Here is a 14,313-nt window from a genome sequence, read left to right as displayed (position 1 = left end):
AATGCACTGTGGGCTGAAAGGAAAAATTAACGTCAAACAATCAATCAATGTGGATGAAAAAATATCTGCCAAAAAATTTTGGAGAAAAAAAAAAAAAAAAAAGAGGAAGGCGTCTGCCAGGACATAGGAGCTGCCGCCCCAAAAATCCAAACCCACCAGCTCGTATGCCCTGGCAAACCTGATTTATCCATTCACACCGATCGATGTGGATGAACAAATCATTGCCAGAGTTCTTTTTTGATACAAAGTGTTTGCCAAAGCATATGAATCCCCAACACCACTCCTCGGCCCATATGCCTCGGCAAACGTATCTTTTTGACTGCGGAGGAGAAATCTCGTCCTGCAGCGCTGCATGCACCGACTTATGTGTAAGCTGACAGACGCGCATTGTTCTGTCAGGATGCACCATCAGTGCTGCAGCTGATTGGTCGGTCTGGATAGAAAAAAGAGAGAAGAAAAAAGACAAAACAATACAAAAAGGAGGAGAAGGCGTCTGCCAGGACATAGGAGCTGCCGCCCCAAAAATCCAAACCCACCAGCTCGTATGCCCTGGCAAACCTGATTTATCCATTCACACCGATCGATGTGGATGAACAAATCATTGCCAGAGTTCTTTTTTGATACAAAGTGTTTGCCAAAGCATATGAATCCCCAACACCACTCCTCGGCCCATATGCCTCGGCAAACGTATCTTTTTGACTGCGGAGGAGAAATCTCGTCCTGCAGCGCTGCATGCACCGACTTATGTGTAAGCTGACAGACGCGCAATGTTCTGTCAGGATGCACCATCAGTGCTGCAGCTGGTTAGTCGTTCGCTCGGTCCACCTGGAAGGTTATTGGATGGAAAAAGGAAAAAAAATACAAAAAAAAAAACAAAAAACAGGCAAGCAGCAAAGCAATTACTTCATTAACATTAATAAACTGAACTTTTTTAATAAAAACCTTAACATTGCAAACTAAACATTAGCTTCTTTGCTTACCTGTTTTTTGTTTTTTTTTGTTTTTTTTTAACTTACCTCCCGAGGACAAACCTCTCCTCCCCCATGGGACAATGTGCGAAGTGCAAATCGCACAGAGTTGTGGCGAAGTACATTACGCATTTTGTCCCAAGTGAAAGGAGAGGTTTCTGGCAGCCCTGTGTATTACGCTCTCTCAAAACCAGATGTTTGGTTTCACACTGCATATTGACATATCCGGTGGGTCGAGCCTGCCGCACCGTATCGTCCAAAACAGACCTTCAGGGAATACCACAAGAGTAGCATTCGGCCTAGTAATGAACTGCGTCGCCATAGACTAACATGACTTCCGGGCCGATCGAAATTGCCACAGAAGCCACGCAGTAACGTAGGCATGCACTAGTGTTAAGTCAAGCACTTCCGGCGTAGGGGGGGACCGCAAAGTGTGACTTTCGCTAGGCATTTTGCCCTAACGCATCGCAGCAGTGTGAAATAGCACTGAGAGACCCTTGTGTGCCTACCGCTGTGTCTGTAGTTCCCTACTCTCTAATAGTGTACCTGCTCATGGTACCTCTCAAAACACTCCCCTAGGCATAGTCCAGGCTGGTCAGGGCAGCGGGGACAATAAACAGTGGTGTCACGCCTTGTTCCAGCCCTGCTGCAGACACGACAGCGTTTTCTTCGGATTCGGTGACCTGGGGTACTTGGAATCGGATAGGCGTAATGCCTTCCATGCAGCCTGCTAGTTGCATCTTGGGGTTGGGCCCGGGCACCTCCTGGATACAGGAGTTCCATAGTGATCTGTCTCTGAAATTGTAGAAACGATCCAGTTCTCCCAGCCTTACTGTAGAGAACAAAGCTGTTGTAAACTGCCAATTGAATTAAATAAAAGGACACTTTTTTATACCAGCGCCTTGTTTTGCGGGAAAGTAAATAGGGCGCTAACCTCTGGTCATTGAAGTCCACCCCTCCCATGTTGGTATTATACTCGTGGACGACAAGGGGTTTTTCAATGACCTCAGTTCGCCGTTGAATTTGGACTGTCGTGTCTGCGTGAATGGTGGACAGAAAGTAAACGTCCCTCTTGTCCTTCCATTTCACCGCGAGCAGGTCGTCAGCACTCAATGCGGCCCTCTGCCCCCGTTGAAGTTTGGTGGTAATGAGCCGTTGGGGGAAGCCCCGGCGACTATGCCGCACGGTGCCACAGCATCGGATTCCTTCTAACTTTAAGTGCTGATAGAGGGCCACACTTGAGTAGTAATTGTCCACATAAAGATGGTACCCCTTCTGGAACAAGGGTGACGCCAAGTCCCACACAACCTTTCCACTGCTCCCCAGGTAGCATCCGACCGGCTCCAATTTGGAGTCTTTTCCCTCATAGACTCTAAAATAAGATGTATAGCCTGTGGCCCTTTCACAGAGCTTATACAGTTTCACCCCATACCGGGCGCGCTTGCTTGGGATGTACTGTTTGATGCCAAGGCGCCCGGTAAAACGTATGAGGGACTCATCTACGCAGATTTGCTGTTCAGGGGTATAAGCATCTGCAAATTTTGATGACAGGTGGTCTATGAGGGGCCGCATTTTGTGGAGCCGGTCAAAAGCAGGGTGGTCACTTTCATGACAGGTTTCATCATCATTGAAGTGCAGGAAGCGCAGGATGTTCTCAAATCGTGTCCTGGACATGGCAGCAGAGTACAAGGGAACATGTTGTGATGGGTCTGTAGACCAATAAGACCGCAACACATTTTGTTTGATTTGACCCATGTTTAAGAGAAGGCCCAAAAAAATTTTAAGTTCGGAAACTTGGACTGGTTTCCACCGAAATGGCTGGGCAAGGAAGACATTCGGATTGGCGGTTAGAAATTGTGTGGCTTTACGGTTGGTCTCTGCCACGACTAGGTCTAAGAGATCCTGGGTGATGAACAGATAAAAAAAAGTCTAGGGGCGATCCTAGATTATCTGTCATCACCTGGACTCCAGACTGGGCGGTGAAAGGGGGCAGTACGGGTGCGGCGGTATCAGGGGATTGCCAATTTGGATTTGCCAGCACCTCTGGTAAACTAGGGGTAGTACGGGCCCGTCTACTTGATGGCTGCGACTGGGGTGTTACTACACGTGCCACCGAACCAGTTTCAACTTCCACGCTGGTGCTCGCCACTTCACCAGGGTGTACGGAAGTACTGGTTCTAGGTCCAGGAGATGTTGTGCTGCCTGCCCCACCATGAAATCTCAGACCAGCACGAGCACCACTCTGCTGCCCTTGAGGCTGATCCTGCGCCACCTGCGGTCCAACGACATGGGGTGTGGTACGGCTGGCTCTAGCCGGGACCTCAACCTCGTCATCACTATCGGTCAGTGAGCCACTGCTCAATTCAGGTACAAACTCTGACCCAGATGATTCGTCGAATGGTTCGTCCCAATCGTCCTCATCCGACTGGGCCATGTACCTGAGAACCTCATCATCGGAATACCACTTTTTTGCCATGGTGGACTGCTAAATTTAGGGGGTATTCCTCTGAGACTACCCAGAAAAAAGAGCACCTACTTAGCGAAAGGGAGTATTTGAGCGGTAGAAAGCTGTGATCACTGAGTTTTGATTAAAAAAAAAATCAAAACTGATGTTTACAGTGCACAGCTAGTGTACAGTGGTTTTTGCAGTGATCAGAAAAAAAAATTCTGTCACTGCGGTGGGGTGGGCTGAACGCAAGTGCAGGCGAGCGATCAGACCTGATCGGGCAAACACTGCGTTTTTTAGTGGATCCTAGTGACCCTAATAGATCTGACTGCGATCAGTAATGATCACTTACAGATACTATATAGTAACAATGTTGATTAGCGACAGTGATGACGCTAATTAGTGACTGTGGTGCAGTGGGCTGAGCACTAACTGACACTAACAAAGGGGCCTAGCTAACTGGCCTAACTGCTAACACTAGTGATACTAAAAAAGTGACAGTTTCCACTGATCACTGTTTTTAGATCACTAGGATAGTGACAGGGGGGTGGTGGCGAGTGGGGAATCAGAAGCAATCAGAAACAATCACAGGCCAATCACGGGACAATCAAAGCCAATCACAGGCCAATCACGGGACAATCACAGGCCAATCACGGGACAATCACAGGCCAATCACGGGACAATCACAGGCCAATCACGGGCCAATCACAGGCCAATCACGGGGCAATCACAGGCCAATCACGGGACAATCACAGGCCAATCACGGGCCAATCACGGGACAATCACGGGACAATCACAGGCCAATCACGGGACAATCACAGGCCAATCACGGGACAATCACAGGCCAGTCACGGGACAATCACAGGCCAATCACGGGACAATCACAGGCCAATCACGGGACAATCAAATACAATTACGGGACAATCAAATACAATGACAGCACAATATGACAGCACAATCAAATACAATGCACTGGGAAGGTGATTGGGGGGGGGGGGGGGGGGGTCTGAGGGCGATCTGAGGGTGAGGGGGGTTGATTAGGTGCCCGCACGGGGCAGATTGGGTCCTGATCTGATGGGTGGCAGACACAGGGGGTGACCGATGGGAGGTCAGTGAGTGATTACAGGGGAGAATAGATGTAAACAATGCACTGGGGAGGTTATCAGGGGGGGGTCTGAGGACAATCTGGGGGTCTGGGTGGGTGATCAGGTGCCCCCAAGGGACAGTTTAGGGTCTGCTCTGATGGGTGGTGGTGACAAGGGGTGATAGACAAGTGAGAGACAGGTGATAGACAGGTGGTCAGTGGGTGAGGCAGATGCAGTACAGTATACAGGGGTGGGGGGCTGGGGGGGGGGGGTCTGGGGGGATCTGAGGGTAGGGGGGGGGGGGTGATCAAGGGACCCTAGGGGGCAGTTAGGGACCTAATCTAAATAATAGCGTCGGCAGATAGTGGCAGGGGGTGATTGATAGGTTTATTAGGGGGTGCTTGGGTGCAAACTTGGGTCTGCTGGGGTGGTCAGGGGGGGTTCTGAAGGCTGGGGTGGGCGATCGGGGGGTCTGTGGGTGTAAAAAACCTGTTCTGTGCTTGCTCTAACAGGGCTGCCTCCTCCTCCGAGATCCGTGCGAAGATGCGTGCAGAGGAGGAGGAGGCAGCCTGTATAATACACTTTGTTACGTAAACAAAGTGTATTATACAATACTATTGGCCAGATCGTATTTTTAAACCCCGCCGGCGCTGCTAATTGGCCGGCGGGGTATCGGGCAAGGTGGGCGGGACCTTTCGCCGCGGGGAGCGCGCGTCATAGATGACGCGATCGCTCCCCGGACACGCCTTAAGGACCCGCCGCCGTCAGGCGTATTGCGGTCCTTAAGGCGTCCACTTTGCCGCCGCCCATGGGCTGTGGGCGGTCGGCAAGTGGTTAAAATAAAAGATATATATAAAAAAAAAATAATAATAAAAAAGATTTCACAGCCCCCTGATGCCCCCATCCCAAGTAACAATGATTGGTGCAAGGGATCATGAGTTCCTTGAACCAATCAGTGTGCCTGAAGGTCCATACGCACGACACAATATTTGCAGTGACTTTGTTCGTGCTCGGTGTCTTTTTTCACAATGAAAGCCGTGATAATTTTACTGTGAACATTTAAACATTTTCCCTTTTCAAAGAAGCCTGTAATTTATGTTCTGCCAAAAGTCCACAAGTTCCTGGTGGACCCCCCATGCAGACCCTTTGTCTCAGGGAGGGGCTCCGTGACTGAGCCCCTCTCAAAGTATCTGGATCACGTCCTCCAACCCCTCCTAACCCACATTCAGTCTTACCTTAAGGACGCGACACATGTTCTTCAGATAGTCGATGAAGATGCAGAGGCATGAAGACTGCCTCGCAGCCATTGACATGGTAAACCTGTACAACAGGATACCATAGCAATTGGGTGTGGAAGCTGTGCTAGATATGCTACATGCAACTAACTAAGCTTGTTGATAGGCCCGAGAGTGATTTTATTGGACATTGCCTTAAATTTGTGTTAACCCTAATGCATTTCGTTTTGGGGTGAGTGGTTTAGACAAATCGCTGGGACAGCAATGGGTAATTTCGGTAGCACCTACGTTTGCAAATATTTTTGGGGAAAAATGGGAGGCGGAATTTATCTATGGGGAAAGAAACCCATATAGATGTGACCTGAGGGGCGTGGTCTAGGTACTTGGATGATGTGTTTGTCATTTGGAGGTCCACCAGGGACTGTTTTGACTTTTTTTTAGAGTATTTGGTCCAGAACAACGTGAATATGCTGTTCACTGGTGAGCGGGGAGTTCTCAAATTACATTCCTGGACTTACAGATTGAAGTTCACAAAGGAGCCCTGGTTACTAAGGGGTACAGGAAGAGCTCGGCCACAAACTCAGTCCTGCGTAACTCTAGCTACCACCCTACCCATAAAAAAAACACTATTCCATACAGTCAGTTTTTAAGACTGAGGAGAAACAATTTTAGAGATGAGGACATTGAAAGTCAAGCAGAGGAAATATTTGGTCACTTTTTAGAAAGAGGTTATGATAAACCAAATTTGGATCAGTCACTTGCAAGAATGAGAGAATGAAATAGGGCAGCTTTAATAATTAATAAGGTAAAATAACTGTGACAGTTATTTCATGGTCTCTGATTTCTCACCCATGTCTGAGAGAATTAGAGAGATTGTTCGTAAAAATTGGCAAATTCTAGAACAAGATAAAAGTTTAGGGCCAACCAGTTTTAGCCTTTCTTAGAGGTTCACCTTTAGGATCTATTCTTACTAATAATGAATTTGTTAGACCTCAAGCCACTAAGCCAGGACATGGCTTGATGGACAATGGATTAAGAGGTGTTTCCCCATTGGTCATTGTCCTACTTACTGTCACGGGGTAAGGACCAGTCCCATAAAATTGGGAACAGTCGATTTCTCAGATCAGGGACTTTGTAACATGTAGGGCTGAGTTCATGGTCTATGTTCTTCTGTGTCCCTGCTCCTATTTTTCTATTGAAAAAATAACACACCCTATGCGTGAGCGTTTGATGGAACATGTAAGATCCATACGAAAGAGGGAGGGGGTGTGCCCAGACTTGTGGAACATTTTGGACAGGTATGTGGCAGCGCCCCTTCGCATCTGAAAATGGTGGGACTGGATCCAGTACAGTGTAGACCTAGTAAATACAACAGCACTCCATGCACTTACTCTGCAAAAGAGGGGGAAGGAGAAATAGGTCCCTATAGCCCCCAGGCCCCTTATGTCTTCTTGGAAGTTGCTTGGGCTATAGCAGCAGGGACAGTCATACTATCCCAGTTAAAACAAATACATATATAAGTAGATAAATACTTGTTCTACTTACATAACCTATGTGTTGTACTGTCCACATTTTGATTTTAGTGAATTTTATATAGTAAATAAAAAGGAAACCATTCCAGGCATTTTCCATCTTTACTACCTCTGACTAAAGCCAATCTTGATGTCATTTCCTACCTTTCTCTTTTTTTATCCTCTGCCTGAAATGGTGTATGCATTGCCATCCCTCCTCCCCTCTGAGCTCTGTAGGAACTGCACTGTCATATCTAGCTTGTTTTGTACACATGCAAGCACAACATAGATCGTATTTCAGCAGCTTATGCAGAGGGGGGAAGTGTATTTCCTTTCTCAGCCTCGTGCCACACTGAACTGCCCCCAGCCGATCAGTGAGGAACAGGAATGTGGGAGAGGAGATAACAAGCTTCCCTCTCCCTGGCAATGCACCAGAAAGGAGCCAGGCTGACTGAGATAAGATTCATTACAGCAGGAATATTTATGATTAACCTATTTTGGTTCCTGGACGTAGAAACTACGTCCAGGAACCATGCGCGCTACCGCGCGCTCCCGCGGCCGATCGCGCGCGTGCACGCGCACTCCCGGCCGCGGATTTGGTAGCCATGGAATCAATGTATCGGGCTATGGTGCCCGATCACTGATTCCTCTCCCCCGCTGAAAAAGCAACAGCTTCTCTCGGAAGCTGTGCTTTTTCTGGCCGTTGCCTCCCCTCTGCGTCACTCTAAGCGTGTGTTACGCTTAGAGTGACGTCATGTAAACAAACTCATGGCCGCCATCTTGTGGCCAAAAAGTAAAACTACAACTAAAAATAAAAAAATGTAAAACAACACACAATTACATTATAAAACTATAGTTTACATCCCACCCTCCCAAAAATACCCAAACAAAATGTTTAATATAAAAAAAAAAACCATTACAATAAAAAAAAAAAAAAACATGTAAATATTTACCTAAGGGTCTAAACTTTTTAAATATCAATGTAAAGATGAAATATTTCTATATTTTTTTTATTTTAAACTTGTAAATAGTGATAGATGCAAAACGGAAAAAATGCACCTTTATTTCCAAATAAAATATTGTCGCCATACATTGTGATAGGGACATAATTTTAACAGTGTAATAACCGGGACATACGGGCAAATACAATACGTGAGTTTTAATTATAGAGGCATGTATTATTTTAAAGCTATAATGGCTGAAAACTGAGAAATAATGATTCTTTCCGTTTTTTTCTTATTCTTCCTGTTAAAATGCATTTACAGTAAAGTGGCTCTTAGCAAAATGTACCCCCCAAAGAAAGCCTAATTGGTTGCGGAAAAAACAAGATATAGATCAGTGCATTGTGATAAGTAGTGATAAAGTTATAGGCTAATGAATGGGAGGTGAACATTTCTCAAGTGAAAACGACGGAACGCGAATGGGTTAAACTGGAATGCTTGCAATGCAGGGTCAGGATGTAGACTACATAATAAACACAGAACAGTGGGTAAATGGAATTTGATTTTATGGGTGAGTACAGATGATCAATGTGGTTACGACCAGTACCCTTTGCAAACGTTTGCTATGAGACTGTATATGTGAAACTTTGCATCCTGTATATAGATTAATTATTCTTCCAATGGTATTAGTATTTTGGGTGCTTAACCACTTAAACGTACAAGTACAGTATATCTACGCCCCAGGCAGAATTCATCTCACCGCCTGGGGAGTATATATATGCATCTCCACCACGACCGCCAATGTGCATGCTTTAGCTCACACATGCAAAGCGCGCTTGTTTGTGTCGCCTCCCGTTAGTAGGGAGATCAGTGAAAAATTCACTGATCTAAGTCCCCGGGTCAATGATCGCCAGCATAAATGAGATGTATGTGTAACAAAACAAAGTCATACGTCCACGCAGTATTTCCTGTTAGCGTACTAATCCTACGCTCAGGAAAATAATATGCGAGGACATCTTGTGGCCAAATAGTAATATTACACCTACAAAAATGTTCATAAAAAGACACATTCATACATTTAAATTAACACCTTACTACCTCCCACACTCTCCCATAGTTTCCAAAATAAAACTTTTGCATTAAAAAAAAAAAAAGACAATTAAAAAAAATACATAAATAGTTACCTTAGGGACTGAACTTTTTTATTATGCATGTCAAGAAGGTATATTACTGTTATTTTTCTAAATTATGGGCCTGTAAATAGTGATGGATGCAAAATTGAAAAAATGCACCTTTATTTCCAAATAAAATATTGTCACCATACATTGTACTAGGGAAATATTTTAAATGTTGCAATAACCGGGACAAATGGGCAAATAAAATGTAAAGTTTTATCCACAGTAGAATGTTTTATATTACAACTATAATGGACAAAAACTGAGAAATAATGAATTTTTTTAAATTTTTGTACTTATTATCCCTGTAAAAATGTATTTAGAATAAAATAATTTTTAGCATAATGTACCACCCAAAGAAAGCCTAACTGGTGGCAAAAAAACAACAACATATACATCATTTTATAAGGGAAGACGCCGAGAGCCCAGTATAGTGTAGTATGTACTGTAAATTGGGTATGGAAGGTAAGTATAGGTAGGTTATACTCACAAACAAGGGTTACCGTCCAGGTAACCACTATGAAGGCAGGTGAGGAGATTAGACCTGTCCCCACTCAGGATTAAGAAGTCGCTCTCTGAAGATCGGGAAAAAAGAAGAATTCCCCTCCACCAGGGGTGGAAACAACTGCAATAGTAGTACAGAGGCGCCAACAGGGTAAAAACAATATTTCTTTAAAATGGATAAAATGAAGTAGGTAGCGGTGGACTTACCCCTCCAAATACAGACACAAAAATTGCTGTTTTAAGCAAAAATCAGTTTATTTACATACTCCGAACAAGGTGCAACGCGTTTCGCGGGTATATCCCACTTCCTCAGGCAATAAATAGGAGCATATCACCAATGCGGTCCGGTACATAGCCTGGCGCCTCTGTCTGTCACAGAGGCGCCAGGCTATGTACCGGACCGCATTGGTGATATGCTCCTATTTATTGCCTGAGGAAGTGGGATATACCCGCGAAACGCGTTGCACCTTGTTCGGAGTATGTAAATAAACTGATTTTTGCTTAAAACAGCAATTTTTGTGTCTGTATTTGGAGGGGTAAGTCCACCGCTACCTACTTCATTTTATCCATTTTAAAGAAATATTGTTTTTACCCTGTTGGCGCCTCTGAACTACTATTGCATATACATCATTTTGTTGTGATTAGTGGTGTTAAAGTCATTGATGAATGAATGGAAGGAGCGCTGAAAGGGTAAAATTGCCCTTGTGCTCAAGTGGTGAAGTGGTTAAAGTGGACCTGAACTCTTGCACAGGACAGAAGGAAACATAGAGAAATGGACCCTGCGTATATTTAGAGAGTTTAGCCTGTCTAACTTCCTCATCTGCGTCCAATCACAAGTTGTAATGTGATCTCTCCCCTGTGTCACATGACTGCCATGGCAGAGATGGCAGATAAGCTCAAAGCAAGGAGTTTTGAATCTGGATGATACCATTTATTCGACTGATCTGCATATTAGTATTACCGGCACTCCAAGTACCAGAAACAGACAAAATTGTTGCGTTTAGAGATTTAAAAAGATTGGCCACAAGAAGTGATGGGAAAGTTTGTACTGAGTACACATAGTACATGGTGTGATGTAAGCCTCTGTTGTGTTTGCACAGGTTTGTGGTATACAAGTTACCCAAGTACAGAATCAATGAGAGCGATGGGACAGGACTGGAATATCTGTATCTGGACTCCAAGTCAGAAAAGTGGCAAGTCAGCAAATTCCTGGCTAACATGACCCAGAGTGCACTAGGGCAAGCGCTACAGCAGCTCTACCGCTTGTATAAAGTAAGAACAAACATTTGGATGTACAATAGCAGAAATGCAACAGATAAATGTATTATACATTGTTCCTCTGCTGGTTTTGCATTGGCTCAGTGCCCCCTGCCCTTTCATTGATTGATTGATTGATTGAACTTCCTCTCTGCTCTAAAAGATAAGCAACAGCATAATAACCTTTAAAGAAAAACATTCCTTGTTACAGCTGACAGAAATAAATCTGCAGTGTTTCTACTTCCTGCTTTCAGCAGACATAGGGTTAACATCCTGTGTTTACAAATTAGCTGCTCTGCCGAGGCTGCCGATATTCCTGTGCTGACACAGCTGGGAGATCCAATTACACTTGTGGTTAGTCACAGGGGAGGGGAATTACACAGGCTAAACTCTCTAAATACATACAGGGTGGATTTCTCTATGTTTTCCTTCTGTCCTGTGCAATAATTCAGGTCCACTTTAAAGGAGTCATCAGGCAGAAAATGCTGCCCCTTGCAGCTTCCTCCAGCCCCTTTCAGCCGACATGTCCCATGCTGCATCTCCGCTCGCAGCTGCTGGCCCGGGTCCCCGGTGGTGCAGAGGCCAACCTCGAGGTCGTCCTTACTGCATCTGCTCGAGTGCCACTGTCAATTAAAGCCCACATTGTCCACGATGTACTGCACAGGTGCAGTAGTTCTGCGCCTGCGCACCACACTGCGGACAACGTAGGGTTGATTGACAGTGGTGCTTGCGCAGGCGCAGTAGAGGAGGTCCGGCTCTGCACCAGCAGCGACCCCGGGCCAGGGGCTGCGAGTGGAGATGCAGCGTGGGACATGTCGGCTGCAAGGAGCTGGAGGAAGCCCTAGGTAAGTATATCAGAGGGCAACATTATCTGGTGGATGAGGTACAAAATAGGTGGCCATACACATTTCAATCTGCCTCCAGATCGACTATCTGACAGATCCCTCTTTGACCGAATCTGATCAGAGAGGGATCTATTGCCTTCCCACATACTTCAAAATGAATTCCAAAAGATTTCAGCACAAAGCCTGTTGGAAATTGTCCTAGCGCTGACGGGCCACGCCCCCCCCCCAATGTATGTGTCCCCCTCCCCCCTGCCCGTGGTGAGTGTTGCATGCTCACTTGTCACGCCGGCGCAAATAGTTGTCTCTGCTGGTGTCTGACATCATTTTGAATTGTCACAGCGAGCACCTGTACCACGTGATACCAGCACATGTAATAACGTCACTACATGCGGTAGTGTTCTGCGATACAGGCGCTCATGGTGACAATTAGAAAAGTCGCCGGACACCAGAGAAGATGAGGATACGTGCCACAATGACAGGTGAGCAACACACACCACGGAGGGACACTAGTAGGGGTTCCGTTGGTCCTCTGGCTCTTTAGTGTAACAGCAATCAGTGTGTGACAGCTGGGGTGGGAGGGATGGAGGGGCGCACTTTGGTGTCTCAGCCTTGGGTACTGAAGGACCAAGTCCCGGCTCTGGATGATATTGTGGTGAAACCTCTCCCACAGTGTGATGTCAGGACCATGGTCCTGACAATTTGCTGTCTGTGAACCTTGTTGCATTGTGGGAAATAACAGCGTTTTCCAACTGCCAAGCAAGCAGTATCTCCCTCTGTGCATGGAACTCTCAGTAATGAACATTCCATACAGATCACCTGGCAGAACTAAAGAGGTCACCGAATGTAATACATTTTAGAATGTAACTCAGGATGAGGAAAGATTTTACAATAGGCAAACACTAACTAAATAATCTATAAATGGATTTTGTAAACAATAAGCAAATTCATTATGTCATTTTCACTACAGTTCCTCTTTAAATGCGCTGCGTAATATGTTGGCGCTTTATAAATACAATGAATAAATAAAAATAAATAAATGTGCAGACGAAAGCATTAGGTGTCACAATGATGTGCCTGGTTTCCTACGAAGGGACTTCTTTTAAAGAGCACATCGGAGGAGGAGGAGAATAAAAACTACTTCCCTGGGGCTTCCTCCAGCCCCTGTCAGCCGTCCTGTGCCCCTGCCGCAGCTCCGCTCCACGCTGGTGGGCCGCGGTCCCCTCTGGCACAAGATGCCGACTGCACCTGCGCGAGCGGCTCTCAGAGTGGTGCTGACGTCATCCAGGCTGCCCGGATGATGTCAGAGCGACTCAGTGAGCCGCACAGTGGAACGCAGGAAGATGCAGGCAGATGCCGATCCGGCGAGGTCGGCATCTGCACCCGAGGGGATCGGGAGCCACCGGAGCTGCGGCGAGGGCACCGGATGGCTGCCAGGGGCTGGAGGAAGCCCCAGGTAAGTGGATTTCTTTTTATTTTTCTTATTCCTCGGACCTTCCCTTTGAAGGCACTTTCTATCCTGGCCAGGGCCGGATTTCTGGAAAAGGTCACAAAGACCCGGGCCTTGGGCGGCTGCAGCCCAAAGGGGCACCTGGACACGGAAGAGGGGTTCCTATTTATGAAAGAGCAGGCAATGGGAAGCAACACAACAAAGAGATACATGACCCCCAAGGGAGCTGTGCATGAAAGAGAGGCTACAATACATGGATGATACACACAGTAGAGGGGGCTGCACATGGAATGGGAGGGGCACAAAAAGTATAAATCCGGCCTTGATCTTGGCATCACCACTTGTCACAGTGAATGCCCCCAGCTTATGAGCAGGGCTGGACTTCCGGAAAGGCTACCGGGCCTTGGGCAGCTGTTGCCCCTGGAGGCGGTTGGTCATGGAACAGCGGTTGCTGCATGTGGGAGAGGAGCCTCCAGATTGAATAGGAAGGCTGCAGATGGGGAGCAAAACTTGAAAGATAGGAGCTGCTATGAGGCTGCACATGGAATGGGAGGGGACCAGTGCACAGGAAACTTGGTCTAGGCCAGGGGTGTCAAACTCAAATTCAAAGTGGGCTGAAATTAAACACTGGGACCAAGTCCAGGGCCAACCTCAATATTTACTGGCCACCCCCCCCCCCCTTCCTAATGAAGTTCCCTGGTGTCTAATAGCCCCCCTCCAACCCATATTTCCCTGGTGTCTAGTCACCCCACTCTCACCTATACAGTTCCCTAATGTTTAGTGCTTTCCCCCTACCTCATCCATATGGCTTCCCTGGTGATCTAGGGCTTCACCTCCAAAATAGCTTCCCTGGTGGACTAGAGTGGGCCAAACATAATGCAATGTAGGGAAACCACTCG

At 46.4% G+C, this 14,313-nt stretch overlaps 1 protein-coding gene across 4 annotated transcripts in view; it reads left to right on the top strand.

Annotated features, from left to right (window-relative positions):
• Window positions 1-14,313, top strand: part of DNASE2B (deoxyribonuclease 2 beta) — a 37,267-nt gene that overhangs the window by 10,694 nt on the left and 12,260 nt on the right. For 3 of the 4 annotated variants that reach the window (XM_068242456.1, XM_068242458.1, XM_068242455.1), the window contains exon 2: window positions 10,966-11,137. The exons of the other annotated variant lie outside the window; for it this stretch is intronic. In XM_068242456.1, the coding sequence (XP_068098557.1) occupies window positions 10,966-11,137 (172 nt within the window). The remainder of the gene's footprint in view (window positions 1-10,965; window positions 11,138-14,313) is intronic. 4 annotated transcript variants of the gene reach the window in all.

This window comes from Hyperolius riggenbachi, chromosome 6, assembly GCF_040937935.1.
Source record: "Hyperolius riggenbachi isolate aHypRig1 chromosome 6, aHypRig1.pri, whole genome shotgun sequence".
In the NCBI taxonomy this organism is placed as follows: Eukaryota; Metazoa; Chordata; class Amphibia; order Anura; family Hyperoliidae; genus Hyperolius; species Hyperolius riggenbachi.
Note: the sequence above shows the minus strand (reverse complement) of the source record. Positions and strands in the feature narration are given on the sequence as shown.